Source organism: Lissotriton vulgaris, chromosome 8, assembly GCF_964263255.1.
Source record: "Lissotriton vulgaris chromosome 8, aLisVul1.2, whole genome shotgun sequence".
Taxonomy (NCBI): Eukaryota; Metazoa; Chordata; class Amphibia; order Caudata; family Salamandridae; genus Lissotriton; species Lissotriton vulgaris.
The window spans coordinates 859,510,544-859,531,256 of NC_141696.1; the positions used below are offsets into that span (position 1 = coordinate 859,510,544).

At 42.7% G+C, this 20,713-nt stretch overlaps 1 protein-coding gene across 1 annotated transcript; it reads right to left on the reverse strand.

The window, feature by feature from the left end:
• Positions 1-1,278: 1,278 nt before the first annotated feature.
• Positions 1,279-16,434, reverse strand: CLDN34 (claudin 34). The gene is made up of 2 exons (XM_086933397.1): positions 14,663-16,434; positions 1,279-1,681 (listed from the first exon to the last, which is right to left on the reverse strand). Exon 1 carries the CDS (start codon positions 16,327-16,329, stop codon positions 15,532-15,534), a length of 798 nt encoding a protein of 265 aa, XP_086789523.1. The 5' UTR covers positions 16,330-16,434; the 3' UTR covers positions 1,279-1,681; positions 14,663-15,531.
• Between the last annotated feature and the right edge of the window lie 4,279 nt (positions 16,435-20,713).

A 20,713-nucleotide genomic window follows, 5' to 3' on the forward strand; every position in this document is an offset into this window, starting at 1 on the left:
TGGCTCGGTCAACTATAACGACGGATTATCACAGGTTTTTTACAAGTGAAATGTCAGCCTAACTATAACGTTACTGTAAACTGTGTTTTTGTCTGTGAATTTCCAAGGTTTTTTAAAATGCTAAGTTCTACCTATAACTTCCTTGAAAGCTGTGATTTTTGTAAGTAAATTTCTAAATGCTAATTTTTAACTATAACGTTCCTGAAACCTGTGTTTTCTTCAGTGAATTTTTAAGGTTTTTAATCTAGCAGTCATGTTTGCAGAGTGATGGAGAAAAGTGGCTGGTCCTCCAACCAGCTCTCAGGAATTACACTGTGTAGGACTTACAGGAGATATCGGGATGGCCTCTTGGCCTCCAAGGTCCCTCTGGAGTAAAGTGAACTAAATACACCAGCCAGTAGTACGCCAGGAGGCACTTTTGCAGATGGGTGGAGAAATGGGGGTATGCCCTCTGAAGTCCTCTTAGCAATCCCACTATGTGAGACTTACTGGAGGTAACAAACAGGTAGTTGGCCCCAAGGATGTCCTTCTGGGCCATCTACCCCTCCTGTTACCTCCAGTAAGTACCACACAGCAGGATTGCTGAGTTTGAATACCAAGCCACTTCCCCTTTCTCCACCAGTCTACAAACGCGTCTCCTGGCGCGCTCTTGGCTGGGAGATTAAGTTCTTTTTGCTGCTGGGGGTCAACTAGTCTACATTTTACCTCCAGTAAGCCCCACACAGTGGGATTGCAGAGAGGTTGTCGCAGGCCACGCCCCCTTTCTCCACCACTTTGCAAACGTGCCTCTTGGCGCTCTTTTGGTTTGGGGATGAAGTCCCCTAGCAGGTCCATGGGGACCAACTAGCCCTCCTGTTACCTCTAGCAAGCCCCACACAGCTGGATTGCCGAGAGGTGGTCAGAGGCCACACCCCCTTTCTCCACCACTCTGCAAACACACCCCCTGGTGCAGTGCTGCTTGGGGGATAAAGTCCACTTTAGTCCTGAGGTCCTCAGGACACAAAGGGACCTAATCACCCCACCAGCAGTGCGCTTAGAGGCGCCTCTCAATATCGAAGCAAGATTGTTTCAATTATTTCCTAGATGTTATATACCTTGGGTTTTCAAAGAGAACAGAGGAGAGCCCTGCCAAACTATTTTATAGAGGCCCTATATAGGGCCCTATATATTAACCAGGACAACGGAACCACCCATGTACAAGTCAGGGAACTGAACCAATGATGTTTAAACAATTACTTTTATTCATTTTTTCATTTTTATTCTTTTAGAGTTCACGATTAAGTGCTGAGATGCTACAAAAATAACAATCATTTCATTATATGGCCATAGGATAAAACACACAACCAAGTTTATCTAAATATACAATCCCACACAAACCGTTCAGTCACACATTCATAAATACACACTCTCCAATCATACCCATACAACTAATCTCTCATTCACAACTCTACAAGTAATCACAATATTACATTGACGCCATCTGATGGAATAATGACAAGATGACAAACAAATCATCAAATAGAGCAAAAGTTGGGGGCAGGAACGCAATTAGGACTGAAGATGGACAGAACAATCCTGTTGTACACAAAGGTAACGCCAATGCGCGTTTCGGTGCCCGGCCCAGTAGGGGACCACACCTTCGTCAGGGTGATGATGTTATATGGAAAGGGGGACAAAACATCTGTGAATAAAAAGTATATACATATAAATCAATTGGAAATATGAATTTCAGTTTCTAACAAAACTACATTGTTGGATATAGCAATCATTATCATTTTCACATCATGCGGACCTGAGATTTTATGGGAAGCTCTGTGTCTTGACACATCATTTACATATAAATCATCAAGATAACATAATACTAAACTGCAATGAAAGGCCTGGTAAGAACAGTTCAAACATAGACGGGCTTCCAGAACAAATGTGCACATTCATTTCCTATAGCGAATCGGGCTCATCATCGTGGTGTGAGGGAGAGCCAATTCATACATTCACCAATCACTGTGCCAATAACAATTCATAATGGGTCACATATTGAAGACCAAAAAATATAAATATATATATATATATATATATATATATATATATATATATATATATATATATATATATATATATATATATATATATATATATATATATATATATATATATATATATATATATATATAAAAATATAACCAACGAATGAGAGAAACACACAATTCCACCAAAAGTGAATTGGAGACAAGAGACCAACATGATTATGATACCATGCCTCAATTTCATCTATATACAAGGACCTACAATGACTAAAATGGCAAAGAACATACACAAATCTTGAGGAAAAAAAGAACCTATTGGGCATGTCAGTTCCCAAAGGAACAATGCCCTTCGTCACTCAATTTCAAAAGGCAGACTCAAACATATATTAGGACCAACCAGCTGCAGTATTCTAGACCGTCCAATTGGATAAACCCCGTCCTCACAGTAATTAAGGCTATTAATAGTTGCTCAAAAAGGATGAGCTTAATCAAGAATGTTGGCGAGTTGTTATAAAACTCACCAATTTGTAATTCACAAGGAGATCGGTTGAAATACTGGGTCAATCCGGGAGAACATCTGCCTCAGTATAGCACAGTTGTTTTCTTCAAGAGGGTGCCGCTTCGGCGGTAATCTGAATTGGGTCTCTTCAGTAATAGGATTCTATTTAGGACAAGTAAAATATATAGAGAACGTAAGAATCCATACCAGCATAGCCAATAGATAGAAAGAATGGCGGCACGTAGTTTGGCGCCCCCTCCCCCACGTAAACCTAGAGGGGATGTCAAAGAAATCAATGCTAATCGTACCTATTTTTAAAAACAGTCCGACAGGGATCATAGTGTCTTCGGCACAGCGGCGTCACCCAGTAGCATAAGAGTTGGCGTTCATGTGTGCACGCTGCCGGCAGGCTGGAGTCGCCGAGGTTTTTGGGCCACCACCTGTAAAGGCACGAGACGATAATCAAATTATTATCGGACAGGGGAGAGTCTGGGTACACCCTGGTGATAGGTGACACAGAATACGTTGCCTTGAAGAGCTGCGTCAGGAATCGACGGCCAGGGAGTCAGCTTACCTGGTTTAGTTAAAATGAATACCTCTCGTTCTTTGTGGGTGCGGCGCATAGGAGGATAATCTCACCAGGACCATCAGGTGAAAGAGATATTCTAAACACGCATTTAAATGGCCGTATGAGTGGAAGCATCACCAATCAGGAGGAACTAGGGGCGGACCAGAGCGTCTAGAGGAGAGTTCCTAAGACCAGCATTGGAAATAGAAATGGGATAGATCCTAGGTACACCCGGGACAAGGCAGCCGGCGGACATTCATAAAGAGAGTGGTCGAAGAATTACATTCGGCCACACATCTAGAATTGCAAACCTGTTGAATGCCACTAGACTAATTAAAGGGGGAAAGATGTTAAAGTAACAAACGGAAGGGGAATCAGAAAAAACCTTTGCCAGTCACACGGTATAATCGCATTCAGCACGTCATAGAGACAACGCAGCATCTGAAATTCAGTTTTAGAACTAGACGGTCCCTGGTAACTGGGAGTCACTATGTGCTCACATGTGGATATTTTCATACAGGAGGTATAAGCCAGCATGAAGTCAATTACGGTACAGATGACATAGGGTGAAGATGAATAGTCTCATCCGAAATGCGTTGAGTTAACATACAAATTACATCAAGTCAAGGAAGGCTCAAGGACCATAGCCCGAACCATCGATATAACTCAAGGGTTCAGGGTTACAGGATGGCATTGGCCCATGGGCATTCTTCATTCAGTCCCCTTCAAGTAAAAGATCCAGAAAACTTCCCTTTTTTTGCGCATCAATGTGGGGTCAGTTCCCGTGGACACCTGGATTTTTTCCAGAATAAACCATTTTAGATCTTTTTCAGTATGGTTCGCCACCTGCCAATGTGAAACAATGGGGGCAGAGGTTTTCCCATTGCGAATGTTAGATTTGTGTTCTCCTATCCTTAGGCGGCACTCACGTCCAGTTTCGTCCACATAAGGTGTATTTCAGGGGCATAGTATCACATATATTCCTATTCTGTGCCACCAAGATAGTGCGCTCAGTTGTAGTGATAGTATCACCGGTAAGCGCGTTAGGGCAAGCCTGACATTTGCCGCATCGGTGATTGCCGTATATAGGGCTCAAGTTGTCAATGGCAGTTTGTAGATCAGGGGGCCTTTCCGGTAATTTGCCTTGAACCAGGTAGTTTTTCAAATTCTTGTTTCTTCGGAAGGCAAAAATAGGTTAGGTAGAGACAGTCGGCTGTCTCCCAAATTCAAGAGATGCCATCAGGAATTAATTGTCTGTCTCAGTTTGTGGTCCAGGTTTGAGTGACGGGTGATGCACACCAATTTGTCCTGGGGTTCCTTCTCCTTAGGTGAAAACATCGACTCCCAATTGAAATATCTGGCCCATTTAAATGAGTCTTTGATTAATTTCGCAGGGTAGCCTCGATAAGCCAATTTTTCTTTTAAGATGTCGGCTTGAATAAGGAAGTCTTTGATGTCCGAACAGTTCCTCCGAATCAGGAGGAACTGTGTTGTATCTTGTTTTACTTTTATTTCATATTCTTTGCACTGTCCCTTTAACATCTGAATTCCTTTTAGATCCTTCATTGCAGATGTGTTCTTTCTCCATGCTTGGTGAGGCAGTTGCTTGCTAGCCTGGAGAGGGACACCAGCTGATCTCTGTAGCTCATGAATAAATATACTTTATCTCTTTTATAAGCCTTTAGTGGATGTTGTATCTTTTCCCCTACAACATTTGGCGATTTTTGGCTAGTAGGAGTTTAAAGAAAGAAGAAAGCACAGAAAAAGGAATTGTAATTGGCTGGTGAAGAGGACCACGCGTGATTTAAAATTTTAATTGTTTTGAAGGAGTAATTGATCTAGAAGATTACATATTCACTCACAGACAACGGTGAAATATTTTATGAGGACAACTGTAAGATGATTTGCAGATTGAGAAAGTTTCTAATTTACTTCAGAACATTAATGGAAAGCGGAAAATGTTGCTGAAAGCCTCAACATGTTGGAGTGAGTAAAAAACTGTTGTGAGATTGGGTGTGAATGACCCACTAATTGAACACATGTAAGTGACTTTTAAAATTGTTAAGATTATCAGCCGCAGTGCCACATTTGAAAGTTGAGAAAGAATGAGCCCTTAACTAAACGAAAATCCGTCACTTTTAAAATCCTTAAGATGATCAGCCACAGTGAGACAAGTGATGAGAGAATGAGTCTTTACTAAACAAACGTGTGCGATTTTTAAAATCGTTAAGGAAGCTTGGCCACTGTGCGACATTTGAAAGCTGTAATACGCTTACCGCGAGGCTCTTCTTCCTTTCAGAACACTGCCATTGTTATTCTCTTGACGCCGTGTGAAGCAGAGAGCGCAGTGTGATATGACTCATCCCGTCACGTTTGTGCGCACTGACGAGTTTACGTCCTACGTTTTGGCAGCCATTTTGAAACAAAGGTTGCTAAGTAACACCGCACGGTGAACGAGAAACTGGCTGAATACTCTGTGAGAGAGAAAAGAAACACGGAGGACTTACTGTGCATATATCGTGTGGATATATTATAAGAAAAACGGTAATGTTTTAAAATGTTATTTTTAAAGCGAGGCAAAAGACTATTTACCTGCAAAGCGTTGGTTTATGCAGCAACATTTCGACTGTGAAAGAAGACATAGTGAAGAAATGTGTGTTAGTACAAGGAAAGGAAGTAACACAGTTAGAAATAAAATGGCGAGCAACAATGTGGTAATGCCACCACTGTTCTTGCAGCGAAGTGGTGATCCCCCTATGGAATGGGAGGAATGGATTGAGGTTTTTGAAAATTACATTGAGGCAATTGATGGCAAAGACTTTAGTGCAACAAGGAGAGAGCATTGTTATTGAGTACTTTGGGGAAAGAGGGCCAGCATGCTTTAAAATTTTTGTCTCCTGGCACTAATGCTGAAGGAAGAGTTATAACTAATGTGTATTTGGAGGCGAAAGCACGGTTAAAGAAACGATATTCAAAGGAAGTGAATATTGTCATGGCGAGACACAAGTTTTACACACAACCTCAGCGGCAAGACGAGAGTGTTGATCAGTTTTTTACTCGCCTAAGGGAATTATCGTTAAAATGTAACTTTGGCAACATCAGAGACGAAATGATAAGGGACCAACTTATTGTCCAGTGCAAGAATAAGAAGATGCAAGAAAAACTGTGGGCAGCGAAGAACCCTTCTCTGCAGAATGCAATTGATATTGCAAAAGTTGTGGAAGAGTCTGGTGCATGTATGAAAGAGATGGAACGTAAAGATAGTATGAAGGAGAGTGTGTCGTGTGTTGACGTTGTTGAAGTGGGAGCTGTAAGTGGTAAAAAATCCTATGAGAAGAGCGAGAAGAATATGGGGAAAAGGTTTAATAATGCTTACAGCAGCAATGATTCCTACAGGAATAGGGAGAAAATGTGTTCAAGGTGCGGCAGTACCTACCATACTGCGGAATATAAGAAATGTTTTGCGTTGGATAAAGATTGTATGAAATGTGGAAAGCGAGGACACTTTTCAAGGATGTGCAAGTCCGTGGGCAGAGGAAAAGTTGCTGTGGTTCAACAAGAACCAGTACATGCCGATATGATTGTTGGAGTAGAAGGAGTTAATAAGATTTTGTGTGTGAGTGATGAGGACTCAGAGATGAATCCCAGGAGGAGAGTGAGACCTAAAGCTATGTTTGTGATTGATGGAGAGCAGGTTGAGTTGATGGTGGATTCTGGGTCATTCTGGACCATCATTCCTGTTTGCTTGTTTGGTATAAAATGGCCTACGGTTAACTTGGAACCGAAGGATATCAATCCAAGTGGGTTTTAAGGTGAAAAGATTGACATCATTGGATTCATGTATGCAAATATCTCATTTAAGGGTAGGTTAGTAAGGGGTAAGGTATATATTGCTCAATCTGGTCCAGCAATATTAGGTTGGGGACATCAATACGACTTACACATTGTGTTAAACCCAAGAGCGAAAGATCAAGTTATGGTAGTAGAGGAGGTACCTACTGAATCGATTGTTGATGGTATGTCTGAATTTGTCAAGGAAGAGTTTGGAGAGTTGAAGGGTTATGCACACAAGATCATGCTAAGACCTGATGCTGTTCCATTGCAACATAAAGTTAGGAAGGTACCTATAGTGGCTAGGAGTGAAGTGAAGAAGATGTTAGGTGAGATGTTGGAACAGGGGGTTATTGAGCAGATTGAAACCTCAAGCTGGATTTCGCCAGTCGTGATCACGACCAAATCTGATGGCAAGTACAGATTCTGTGTTGACTTGCGCACACTGAATCGCAATATAATTGTGGACAGTTTTCCCCTACCAAATATTAATGAGTTGGTATTGTTATTAAAAGGGGGAAGATTTTTCACGAAATTGGACCTACGTAGTGCCTATCATCAGATAAAAACTGCATGATGAGTCTAAGCCTCTTACGGCGTTTATTACATCAGAGGGAATTTTTCAGTTCACGAGGATGCCGTTTGGCTTGGCCTCGGCAGCGGGAGTGTTCCAGCGGATGATGGGATCGGTTTTGAATGGTGTAAGGAACGTGGTTCATTTTCAAGATGACGTATTGTTATTTGATAAAACGAAGGAAGAGCATGATGTTATCTTGAAGGAGGTGTTGGTCAAGATGAAGTCTGCAGGATTAACTTTGAGGAAGGATAAGTGCAAGTTTGCAGTGGAAGAGGTGCAATATTTGGGATATACCTTGTTGGCGGAAGGAGTGAGACCCAAGCGTGACTTGTTGGAGTCAATACGGAAAGCGCCTGCACCGGTTGATAGAGACCAGTTAAGGTCATTCTTAGGCCTTATAGAATACTATGCGAAATTTGTTCGTAATTTTGCGGACAAAACAGAGAAAATAAGAGAGTTGCTCAGGAAGGGTTGTAAGTTTAGATGGGGTGAAGAGCAGGAGAGAGCGTTTGATGGAATTAAAAAAGAGATCTGTGATGCAGGTATTTTAACACCTTTTGATACCAAACTGGAGCCGGTTTTGACTGTTGATGCGAGTGATGTTGGCTTGGGTGCTGTGCTTGCACAAATTCACTCTTCTCGAGTGAAGACGGTAGCGTTTGCGTCAAGGTCACTTACTGCTTCGGAGAGAAACTACTCTATAATAGAGAGAGAGGCCCTTGCTGCTGCGTGGGGTTGTGAATACTTCAGGATGTATCTGTGGGGGTTTCATTTTAGATTGCAAACAGATCACAAGCCGTTGGTGAGGATATTGTCGCCGGGAGGAGCAGGGAAAGGTTCTGCGATATTGGCAAGATTGGCAGCGAGGTTACAGGAGTACTTGTACAGAGTAGATTATATTCCTGGTTGGAAGAATATTCAGGCGGACGGATTGTCGAGACTTCCGTTACCATGGGAGGAGGTTGATCGGTCTGGTGTACAGTCATCTTTGAGGGAAGGTTCAGTTGCGCCTGTGGAAGATATTGTGGAATTTTGTTTGGGTGATGTTGGAAGGAGAAATGGAATGAGAGCATGGCAAGGGATGGCGTGTTGCGTAAAGTGAAAGAGTTGATTGTGAAGGGCATAAGACGTGAACGTACTCTTGAGAGTGCCGTTAGACCATTTCTAAAAGTATTAGATGAATTGTCTATTTTGGATAGGGAGGAGAATATAATAAATAATGAAGGGTGACAAGTTCATATCGCCGATGGATTTGAGATTTACTTTATTCAAATTGGCGCACGAAGGCCATTTAGGACACTCCCTTACCAAAAAAAGGTTAAGGGAGTATTTTTGGTGGCCAACCATGGATCAACATGTGTCTGATTGGGTGGAGAGGTGTTCAGATTGTTTTGAGAGTGAGAAGAGGTTAAAACTAGGCAGTCAGTCAACTCAAGGCACTATTGAGCATCCACATGCTCCCTGGCACTCGGTGTGCATGGATTTTATTGGTCCATTCAATTGTTTGAACATGGATTTGAGGTTTGCTCTGGTGTTGATTGATGTCTACTCTAGATTGTTAATTGTTAAGTTTTGTAAGGAGATAACCACTAAAGCGACCATCCACTTGTTGACGGAGATTTTTAGAGAAGAAGGGTTTCCCATGAAATTGATAACTGATAATGGGACTCAGTTAACTTCAGATGAAATGGCAAAATTCTTGAGTGCTTGTGGCATTGTTCATAATAGGACATCCTTGTACAACCCACATGGCAACGGAATGGTTGAGAGGGCGAACCGCATGGTGAAGGGTGCAATACAAATGGCTCTTACTACTGGTGGTGGAGTGAAATGCATGGTAGATGAATTGGTTGGGCATATCGCCCGACGGAAAATTATTTGTCTGGAATGATTCCGTTTACTGTTATGAGAGGATGCTCTGCTGGTACAAAGTTAATTTCAGCATGGATGAAAGAGTGTATTGGACTGGGGAATCCTCGTGGTGAGAAACAGGCTGTGGAAGTGGTGCATCAGGACTCACGTAAAATAAGGGCGAATGATTGGGTCAAGGTGAAACCTGGACGGATTAGTGGTGGTTTGACAAAGTTTAGAGGGCCATTCAAAGTGAAATCTGTCCATGATAGTTATGTAACTTTGAGTAATGGAGAGAATTGGAATCTAAGGAGGATGGCTCTTTACAAGAAGAACGTTATTGAGAATGAGAATTAAGTGATTGTAAGGGGAAAGGATGTGGTTGATGTCAGTTCAGAAGGAAGGAGTTTGGCAAGAAGAGATAGGAAACCGCCTTCTTACTTACAAGATTACTATTGTGATGATCCTTACTTGTGTACTTTACTTTGTTTTCTTTAAATATTTCTCTTTTCACAACAAGTGAAGGAAAGAGGATATGTTGTATCTTGTTTTACTTTTATTTCATATTATTTGCACTGTTCCTTTAACATCTGCCATCCTTTTAGATCCTTCATTGCAGATGTGTTCTTTCTCTGTGCTTGGTGAGGCAGTTGCCTGCTAGCCTGGAGAGGGACACCAACTGATTTCTGTAGCTCATGAATAAATATACTTTATCTCTTTTATAAGCCTTTAGTGGACGTTCTATCTTTTCCCCTACAACAAACTGACTAAAGGGAATGCTGTCCCGTTGGCAGCGAGGGTGGAAGCTGCCATATTGCAGCAGGGTATTCCTTGCGGTGGGCTTGGTGTATAAGGATACAGTTAATTCCTTCTCAGGATGTTCAATCCAGATGTCCAAAAACTCAATTCGGACATTGCTGGCATGGACAGTGAATTTTAGATTTGCGTCAGCAGCATTAAGCCACATGATAAATTCATTCAGAGAGTCATGGTCCCCCTTCCATATAAAGAAAATGTAATTGATGAATCATGACCAAGATCGTACATTTTCATGGAAGGGGGCAACCTCATGGTAGATGTGAATATTTTCAAAGTGCCCCATGTATAGACAGGCTATACTTGGGGCAAAACTAGCCCCCATGCTGACTCCACAGATCTGTTGGAAGAAGGCATTATTGAATTCAAAGTAGTTCTCATATAACACCAATTCCAGGCATTGTAAAATAAAGGGCGCGTTGCTTATATCCGGTTTAGTGGATAGGATTTCTTCAATCACATTCAAAGCTTCTCTTTGGGGGATGTTAGAATATAATGATTCGAGGTCTAAGGTGACTAGGAGTTCCCTGTCGGCCAAATAGGAAGTACCTTCAATTTTTCCGATAAAATGACCGGTATCTCTGGCGTAAGATTCCTGGTCGCTGACAAGTGGCTTCAGAAATTGATCAACATATTTAGATAATGGCTCCGTGGCCGAGCCTATGGTGGAGACAATGGGTCTTAGGGGCGGATTGGAACTGTTTTTGTGTGTTTTCGGAACCCCATAGATGATAGGCATCCTTGTAAACTATGGGGTTAAAAATTCCGCCTCCTCCTCACATATGTAACCCATATCAACCGCCCGCTCAACTAAAGTAAGGACCCTGCGTTTCAAGGCAGCTTCAGGATTCCTAACAATTTTCTTGTAATGTTCAGGGGATGATAGGAGTGCATTCATCTTCTCAATATATGTAGGAGTGTCAAAAATAACAATACCCCCACCCTTATCACAGGGTTTAATCGTGAGGAGTTTGTCTTCCTTTAATTTTCTCAGCGTGTTCTCTTCATGCCTTGGGAGGTTGGAGGGTGGCACAGGGACATATTTAATTAGTTTGTCCACCTTCATGGCGACTGCTTTTTCGAAAATGCCAACCTCGGGTCCTACGGTATCCAGGGTGGGAATACAAGCGGACGAATTAATCAATCAATCAATCAGTGACACTTATAAAGCGCGCTACATACCCGTAGGGTCTCAAGGCGCAGGGGGGGGGTGTTGGGGGGGTGGGAGGGGGTGCCGCTACTGCTCGAACAGCCAGGTCTTCAGCTTCTTCCTGAAGGAGAGGTGGTCTTGGGTCAGGCGCAGGTCGGTCGGGAGGGAGTTCCAGGTCTTGGCGGCCAGGTAGGAGAAGGACCTTCCTCCTGTAGTCGCTCTTCGGATGCGGGGGACGGCGGCGAGGGCGTGGTTGGCTGATCGGAGGTGGCGTTTGGGAGCGTAGAAGTTGACTCGGCTGTTGAGGTAGCTCGGGCCTTGGTCGTGTAGGGCTTTGTGTGCGTGGGTGAGGAGGCGGAAGGTGATTCTTTTGTTGACGGGGAGCCAGTGAAGGTCTCTCAGATGTCCGGAGATGTGGCTGGTTCGTGGGATGTCGAGGATGAGTCTGGCTGAGGCGTTCTGGATCCGCTGGAGTCTCTTCTGGAGCTTGGCGGTGGTACCGGCGTAGAGGGCGTTGCCGTAGTCCAGTCGGCTGGTGACGAGGGCCTGGGTGACGGTCTTCCTGGTCTCGGTGGGGATCCACCAGAAGATCTTCCGTAGCATGCGTAGGATGTTGAAGCACGCCGAGGAGACGTTGTTGACTTGCCTGGTCATGGAGAGGGAGGAGTCCAGGATGAAGCCCCGGTTGCATGCGTGGTCTGTCGGTTTGGGTGCGGTGCCCAGGGCGGGAGGCCACCAGGAGTCGTCCCAGGCTTCAAACCAGATCGATTCGCTCCCTCTTAAACTTTGGTCTGTCAAGGAAACATTTTTTTAGTCTTATTTTCCTGAAGAATAGTTGAAGATCTCTGATGAATTCAAATGTATTGAAATTGGCAGAAGGTACAAATGATAGACCTCTCGATAGGAGACACACAGATCTGACATCAATGTCTTGGTTGGATAGGTTAACTACTGGTATAACCTTTACGTTTTCCAGTATTGTTGGTGTCGCGTTTGAATGTACATCTGGGGCGCTGTCCCGGACCCTGATGGTAATTCTACTGGGGGTCCGGGATCTGGGGCGAAAGTTGCCCCGGCGGTTGCGTAAAAAACGGTTCTGTGGCAAACTCCTCTTAAAGGATCCCTGTCTATTTTGGGGATTGGGATTATAACTTTGGCCAAAGGTAGAATCATATTCTTCTTGTAATTCTCCTTCCGAGTCGGTGGTATCGGAGAAGGTCATTACTCGTTTGTTGCCCCATCTGTGGGTATAGGTACGGGAGTTGGATTAATCTGTATTTTTATAAAACCCAGTGGGGTTTCCAATCAAATAAAGTGCTTAATCTCAGTGCAAATCAGGCAACATCTACTAAATCCTAAAAAAATACCCAATAAAACCATTATTACCATGCTGTGAAAAAGTGTAAAAAACTGTTTATAGTCGAAGAAATTATGATTATTGTCCATGCCACCTATAAATGAATATATAATTCCTCATCCTGATTCCGACCATAAGGTACTAATGTTCTTAGATTAAGTATGTGACAAAATTCCCTTTGTCATAGCTTTCGTTCTAGATCTGTTCCCCTATTTAGTTCAATTTCTTCAATTGTATATTATATATAATAGATATTGAGAAGTGCAAGGATTAGGTATCTTGTTGAATGTAAGCCCACTAGAGGGCACACATGTCTTGACAGAAAAATCAATAGGAAGTCTATAATTAATGTAATTGAGATCAACCATCAAGGTGACTGGAATTTAAAAAAAAAGGTTTTAACATACAATCTATGATTGAGAATATTGTCAATTTAAGGGTCCCAATGAATGAACATGCGGTTATAGTATAGGCCCACTAGTGGGCATAATTTCTGGATACAAGTAAAATAAATTTTGGTGAAATTCACTTTATCAAAAAGATCGTACAACCAATGTGACATTTAATCAACAGAAACACATTGGAAAACAACTAATCCCAGCTTGCACCTTAAATATAGTCAAGTATGACTTATAGTTAATGATTGTTTTTTTTTTAGCAAAAATCTATATGTATATGACACATAAATAACTTTATAATGGTCATTGTATAATGAGGGTTTTTACCAAAAGTTTTTATATTGTTCACGTTTTTTCACTCTTTTTAAATACATAAAACGACACCTCCCATGAGTGTTTGAGAACACTGTGGGTGGAAATGACAAAAGATATGGAAAGAAAAAAAAATAACAAAAATATCTGTAAAGGTGATATAGGGAATTTTGCTGCAAAATGCCCTACTTGGGGGCATTTTACAATTTCTTCCAGTGGGGAGGCCTTCCCCTTCAGATCCAGACACCTCTTATGAGAGCCAGGCCCATTTGGCAGACTAAAAGGTTTATGCAGTGGCAAAGGTTTAGGAATATTTTTCACCCTAATGAATGATTTAATTTTTTTGCGAAGGACAGTATGGACTACACATAACATGCATGCCACACTTAGTTCTTCTAAAAAATATGTCTGTCAGTTGTGATACAAAAAGTGCACAGAATCATGCCTCACATGGTAGACCTATCTCACAAAATTAAACAGATCACGGGCGGCATTACAGTGAGTGCCCTGGTGATGTGCACCCTCTCACTGTGTCCTTGGGGCACTTTTGTATTACAGAAAGGGCTGCAGACACTTGTGCTATTTTAAAGTGAACCTAGAGGTGGATGAGCCACTGGGGACTCAAATGAGATGCCTGGCTCTGACTCGGCTCGAGGTCCTATTGGGCTCTCAAGCCCAAAATAAGCGCAGCTTTCAGGTGGTTTCTGCCAAACAAAAGCCGCAACGCTCTAACCTCATGCACCAAGAATTAAAGACCAAGTATTACATTTTGACACCTACAGAGAGAAAGAAACCCCCATCTAGTAGCTGAACTGTACAATGTGAAAGAAGAAAACCTGGCCTCAATCCCATCTTCCCCACTAGAGCAAACACTGTGATCCTGGTCAGATCCCAAGCTTTCCTCTTCTTCATTACATATATGAGAGCACCTTCAAATACGTGAGTTCTGGATATACACTGGGGCTGGGGAGAGATGAACGGGGCAGGAATGCTTCGAAGTTCATGTTTAAAAACTCACTTTTAATAAATAGCTCTCATTGTAGTGATATTAATCGAATATACTATGGTTAAACGCTCCTAAAATGTTAAAGCATACTCGTTTCGGAATGATGGGGAAACTTTTTAACATTTTTAAATAAAATGTGTGACACCTTCCTGTATTGTTAGCATCTGTATTCGGATTAAAAGCCCCAAGTAAAGCGATTACAAATTTAGTTTAATTGCTGGTAAATTACGTTTTCCAACCAAAAAGTCCCTTGTAATTAAAAAATGTACTTACTTGACATTGCCTGTTGCGTTCTCCTCACCTCGTTCTTTTCAATCACCTCAAACCAGCTCACGCAGGAGAAATCAGGCGTCCTCAAAGGAAAATACCTTTTACACACACAACCACCAACATTGTAGATATGCTTATAAAAGTCTTCAAATGCCGAAATCACGTTGCCATTATGTTTATTAATTTTTATTTGCCTGCTCGAAGTCCATTTCTGTTGCAGATACGCGTGTTTGTGTACATGAAGAGACAAGACCAATTAAAAGCTCCCCAGATAAATTATCAACGATTATTTCACTGAAAAGTTAGTAAAATACAAAGTGTTCTTTCAGTACAAAGCTGTAGATTTCGAACTTTGATAGGGGCACTTATGAGCCCGTTCTAACTATTTGAGAAAATACGCGTCTCTGATGTGTGGAAAAGTGCTGTGTGCTGTACACGATCAATCAACAATTGCTTGGTAAACATTATGCTCCATATGGACCTCATTTCAACCAGGGTAAAAGGCGGACTCATTCACACATGGAAAAGTACCCGCGATCCAGCCATTTTGGGCCGCCCATGCAGCCAGTGTCTTGTTTCTCTATCCACAGAGCACCTACGACATTTTATAAGCTCCAAAGAGAACTTAAAGTTACAATAGCAGTATTGTTTGAAACTCGTTTCGAGGAAAACCCTTAAATACATTTCTTTAAAAGCATACACTTTAGTGTTTTGTCATACCACCACAAATTGTTTTTAGAAGCCAACTCTTGGCACACACACACATGTAAACAAACAACACAAAGGTTTCTACCTGCACAATGATTTTTGGCACTGAGTGTTTGTTAGTCAATGACCTGAGTGCAAAAGTGTTCAACCAGGAACTGTCTTTTCTAGAGGTAATCTTGTTCATACGCGGTGTTGGTAATGCCGTTGCATTGAAGGGTCTGATCTCCTGTGGTCTGCACAGAATGAAAGCTTCGGGTGCGACTAGTCCGCCTCGTGCTTATACTCCAACCATCGGATGAAGCCACATCGTCTTGAGAGACCGGGTGCACCTTATGGTCTACTGGGTTGGGCAGCTTGTAGCTAAGCAGGAAGGAACCACTTAAGATCAGTAGGATAGCCGATACAATCCCAATGGGAATGGCCGCCCCAACCTCCTGCGACTCTGGACTAGACGGCATGTAGAATGTTGCGGGAAAGGAGATGCTAGTGTTCTGTGCCACTGAGTGGAAGTTCCATGCCACAGAGATCAAGACACACAGGCCAGCTCCCAGGTTCAAGATCCCCCCAGCTCTAAACCAATGGAGGATCAGTGTCTCATGAGGAGTTCCTTGATACACGTTTTTCAGGGCGTAGACGGTGGACATCTTGGCCAACAGTCCCAGAATAACGGCCACCGCCATAAGTCCCTGGGCCACAAATATCTCCCTGGGGACAAAGTTCTGCTGGGCGTTGAATTCCTGACAGTACATGGTCTTCAGGTCAGAAGACACTTTGACTTTGCTGAAGAAGCAAGTTCGCCATATGCCGATCCAGGCCGTACCAGAGGTGATGACGGTGGTGTTGGTGACATGCCATACTCGCCACTGCACAAGCCCAGTCACGATGGAGGAGAGGATCCAGCCCGCAACGGAGAACGCAAACCCAGCCAGCTGGAGGTTGGCAGTATGAGCGAGGTAGGGCATTGCCTGGGCTACAAGTCCGTGCGGCCTGTCACGAGGATCCTCCCAGCTCAGCCATACAGGTATCCCAGGCTCTCTGAAAAAGATGAAGTTACATTTGTGATTACTCGCTCCAAATGCTCCTCGCTGTAATTGAAAGCTCTGAGGTATGGCATTTATGGAAATGAGGCATGCTATTCAATTCTTCTAACAAACTAACAAGCCGCCAGACTGCATTTTTCTAATTCTTACCGAAGGCATTCCTGAGCACATGAACTTTGACGTTTAGCATTTACTGCACATGCAACACCCATCATTTACAATTTAGTTCAACTATACATGTTAATCTAATAATGTATAACCCTTTAAAAAACTTTGGTGCAGGGTCCCTTTATCACACCTAAAATATCGACATACAAACATATTGCATCTACAGTATCACCTACGACTATTTTTTCTATGTAACTAGGTTACAACATGCCATTAGATGAGGCAGAAAACATATTCACAAGTGGTTGTTAAAACGAGTGTACCATACCTACGATTAAGTATGGAGATTTATGAGGACCACTGCCCTCAAAGTCCTCAACACCTGGTGAAGGCATCCGCTCCCGCCAAAATACTCTACAATAGTTGTTTGTGACCTTCAGTCAGTTCAGAAATAACCAGTTTGTTAAAAAAAAAAAAAAATCGGCTCTAAAAAAAAACATTGCTGGGTCTAAAGTATACCCCCGAGCCCCACAATCATGATTCAGAAGGAGTCCCTCGGCCCTCAAAATCTGATAGATCCTGTGTGTTCAAGCCGTCGACAGAAATGAGACCTTCTGTTTGTTGTCAGAGCCAGGAACGTCTTGCGATTGTCACAGAATCTCTACCTGTGCTCTGGGGATGACACATGCAAAAGTTACTCTGTATCCATGGGCACAGGAACACACCGGCCGCGCCATTTTATCTTTTCAGGAGCATGGGTCAGGACTCAGCAGAGGAAACAAAGCCCGTCTCCTGAGCCTTGGCAACAACAGCCCTCTACGTTTACTTATAAGTGCTGTCAAGGCAGGGCCGTCTGACAGGCTAAAGCAGCGGTGTTTAAAAGCCGAGCAATGTACACCTGTCAAATGTACAATGGGGAGTGTGACATAGGAGAAGAGCGCGTGCGTTGTTTTGGTTACCTCATGTAGGGCACATTTAAAAAAAGTTTTAAATATATCTCTGGAAGTTCTCGGTCTTCTCGGAAAAACACCGTGTATATTGTATTAAAAAAAGGAGTCGTCGTTTCATTTTTTAAAGCTGACGAAATGCCCGATAGTGTCGGCTATGTCGCATTTGTTTAACCAAACTGTGTGTATCCTTAATGATTAATTGAAAGAATTGTTTTTGATGCTTTAGATAAAAAGAGGTATTTAAATTGAATAGAATCTCGGCTACGAATATGTTCTTAGTGTATTAAAAGGAATTGTTCCTCGGGAAAAGTACGCCATGTCATTTGTTTATTCCTTTGATGCACTCTTGGTGCAATACCATTTTATTAAAAAAAAAAGGCCTCCATGCCTAGAAAAGAAATCATAACACATAAGCATTGGCAAAGCCAACAGGCACTGCACAGTCTGCCGACTTTTTTTGTGTGCAGATTTATATAGCACGAACTCGACCCGACGGTTTTGGGGCGCCTCACATGAAGACCAGTTATGTCACACAAGGACACATTCATTATTATTTATTAGTTTTTGGTAGGCACGGGGAGATGAAGTGAATTGCCCAGAATCACAGGATGTGGATTTGACCCTGAGACTCGACCTTTGGTTTCCTAGCTCCAAAGTCGGCAGCTGTAGCCCTGAGATCACAAATTTGTCAATGCTTCTTGTATGTTTTTTTGTAAAACATTATTATGGGGGGAGCTGCAAGGCTTCACAAAACCCACATTGCCATAACAGTTCCGAGGTACTGAAACAAAATACTATGGGGCAGATTTACAATAACTGGCGCATTCTTGCATATTAGCAAGGATGCACCAGTTATTTTGCGTCACGGCAGACACCTCTTGCGCCACCATGGTTGCGCAGCATTTACAATCCAAAAACAACAGTTGATGGACAGAATGCAGAACAAGGTCATACATTCACCCCAGTACAGAGATCTGGGCCTAAATCCATCATTTTTTGCTCACCACACCACCCCAGTTCAGACATGGCCATATGCAAATCTGCACACTTTATAAATCTATAAAAAAATAAATAGAAGCTGCTGTAAGAACACTTTTGTGGGATGGGAAAACCCAGAGAATAGCTCTACACAAACTAACAAAGAGCTGGTAGGAAGACGGAATTGCCCTACCGGCCCTGCGATACTACTATTGGGCGGCACAACTAACAGTAGTCAACCATTAGGTTCACTGACCACCGAATGATCCAACCTACTGTATGGACAGATATAATATGCTGACAGGAGGGTATCTAAGAGTCATATATGGGGAAGACTCAGCATGCCAACACACGCCCCCACTTCAGTGACAATCAAAATCTGGACTACTACACTGATGACATTAGGATGGCGTGATAAAATTACACAAGCCACTCCCTTGTGAGACCCGATACAACTAGGCCTACTAACGAAATGCTGAGGTTTCGATAAATAGGACCTTTTAGGTCTCTCACGGGTGGGAGACCTGTAAAATAGTGGAGGAGTAAAACCTTTTACTGAACTGCAGCAGGAATATGATTTGGCGCCCACAGAAATATTCCGCTACCACCAATTAAATCATGCACTGAAATGAGCAATCCCACAAATAGGGTAACTTCCTGAATCATCCCCACTAGAAGACAGACTGCTTGATGACTATATGCCAGAGAAGGCAGTCTCCTTAAGATATCGGAAAATACTAAAAAACTCACCCAGGAATTTAACGAAACGCAGAGAGAGATGGGGAGGACTGCGTCCTCTAAAGAGGTTGCCATAGGTTTCCGTTTCCGACTGATCCAACTGACAGTTCGATACAGAACTTATTATGCGTGCACAACTCTTGAAAAAATGGGGAAAAGAACCTCACCGCAATGTATCGGGGTCTGTGGGCATGAGGTCACTTTCTTCCATATTTGGTGGGACTGTCCTGTAATCCAGGAATATTGGGGGGGGGGGAGTGAAATCCGGGGTGGGAGTGACTTGTGCGGAGAAGATCAACATCACTCCCCGATTATGCTTGTTGAATATATAGGAAACAACAGATCTTACAAGGGGAGGAAAACTATGGGTTACACTCAGCCTCATGGTTGCAAAACATAATATAGCAAGAAAGTGGGGGGTGGACTCTAGACCAACCCTGAGGGATTGGGAAGAAGATATGGATTGGTGTATGCAAGCGGAACATGTTGTTTATGAGAGTAGGGGATGTCTCCACAAATGGTTTAAAACCTAGGGAAACTGGAATACTGATAGAGGGATGCTCTGTCCAGGGAACCACTAAACTGGAAGAAAAGTGACTCCTAATGGGGGTGATAGGGCCCATGTTTTGACAACTATTTTATTATATTCTTAAAAGTGTATAAATATATTCTTTGCTTACCTATGCAATACCACAATTGTCCATCTGTAAGAGCTAAACTACTGCTGTTCTGCTTTCTGCTTACAATAAAGAGTTAAAACAAAAGTGTTGAGCTACGCCAGACGTAAGAATAGCACAGCTATAGCCACAATTAAAGAGAATTTTGTACCTTTTGGGGAAGTAACATTTTGACTCCTCTCTCCTGGCAAACCTTCTATATCTGATGCATCTGCTAGCATTCTGTCTGTCTTTGATGGTGGCATGATAAACATTTGCCTGGTTTTGTCCTTTTGTAGAACTGCAGCTTCTCTCTTTTCCGCCATGAGTGGCAAGTTCTTGGCTTTCTAGCTCGACTATTGTCGCTCTTTCAAGGAGGACTTATAAAAGTTTCTGATGGGGTGCTACGAAATCCGCGTCCTTGTGCAAACCTTTCCTCACTATGCACCCATGCCTTTTCACTGTATAAACTCTTGAACTAGGGGACATAGATGGTAACAGTGGACCCTAATGTAAAGTGCAGCAACTTGCCCTCAGGGTTCGCATTACACGTTGTCCAGAGGGTGGGAATCCAAGGATTAGCCCAAAAATAAAATGCCCCCTACTTTGACCCATGTCCCAAGTGGCACTAAGTGAGGATGCATTACAATTGAGCCCAGCACTCATTTGGTGGCTTTTCGAGGGAATTCTGCAACTAGTGAATCTAAATCTTGCCTTTTACATCTGTATTCTTTGTGAATTTGCTCATCCATCTGTTCCTCCTTCTCCCTGTCCTACCTTTCTTTCTCTCTTGCATCCTTCCTTCTCTTCACCCATCATCTTTCTCTCCATCCATCCTTGTCTCTCTCATTCCATCCTTCTTTCCATTCATCCTTA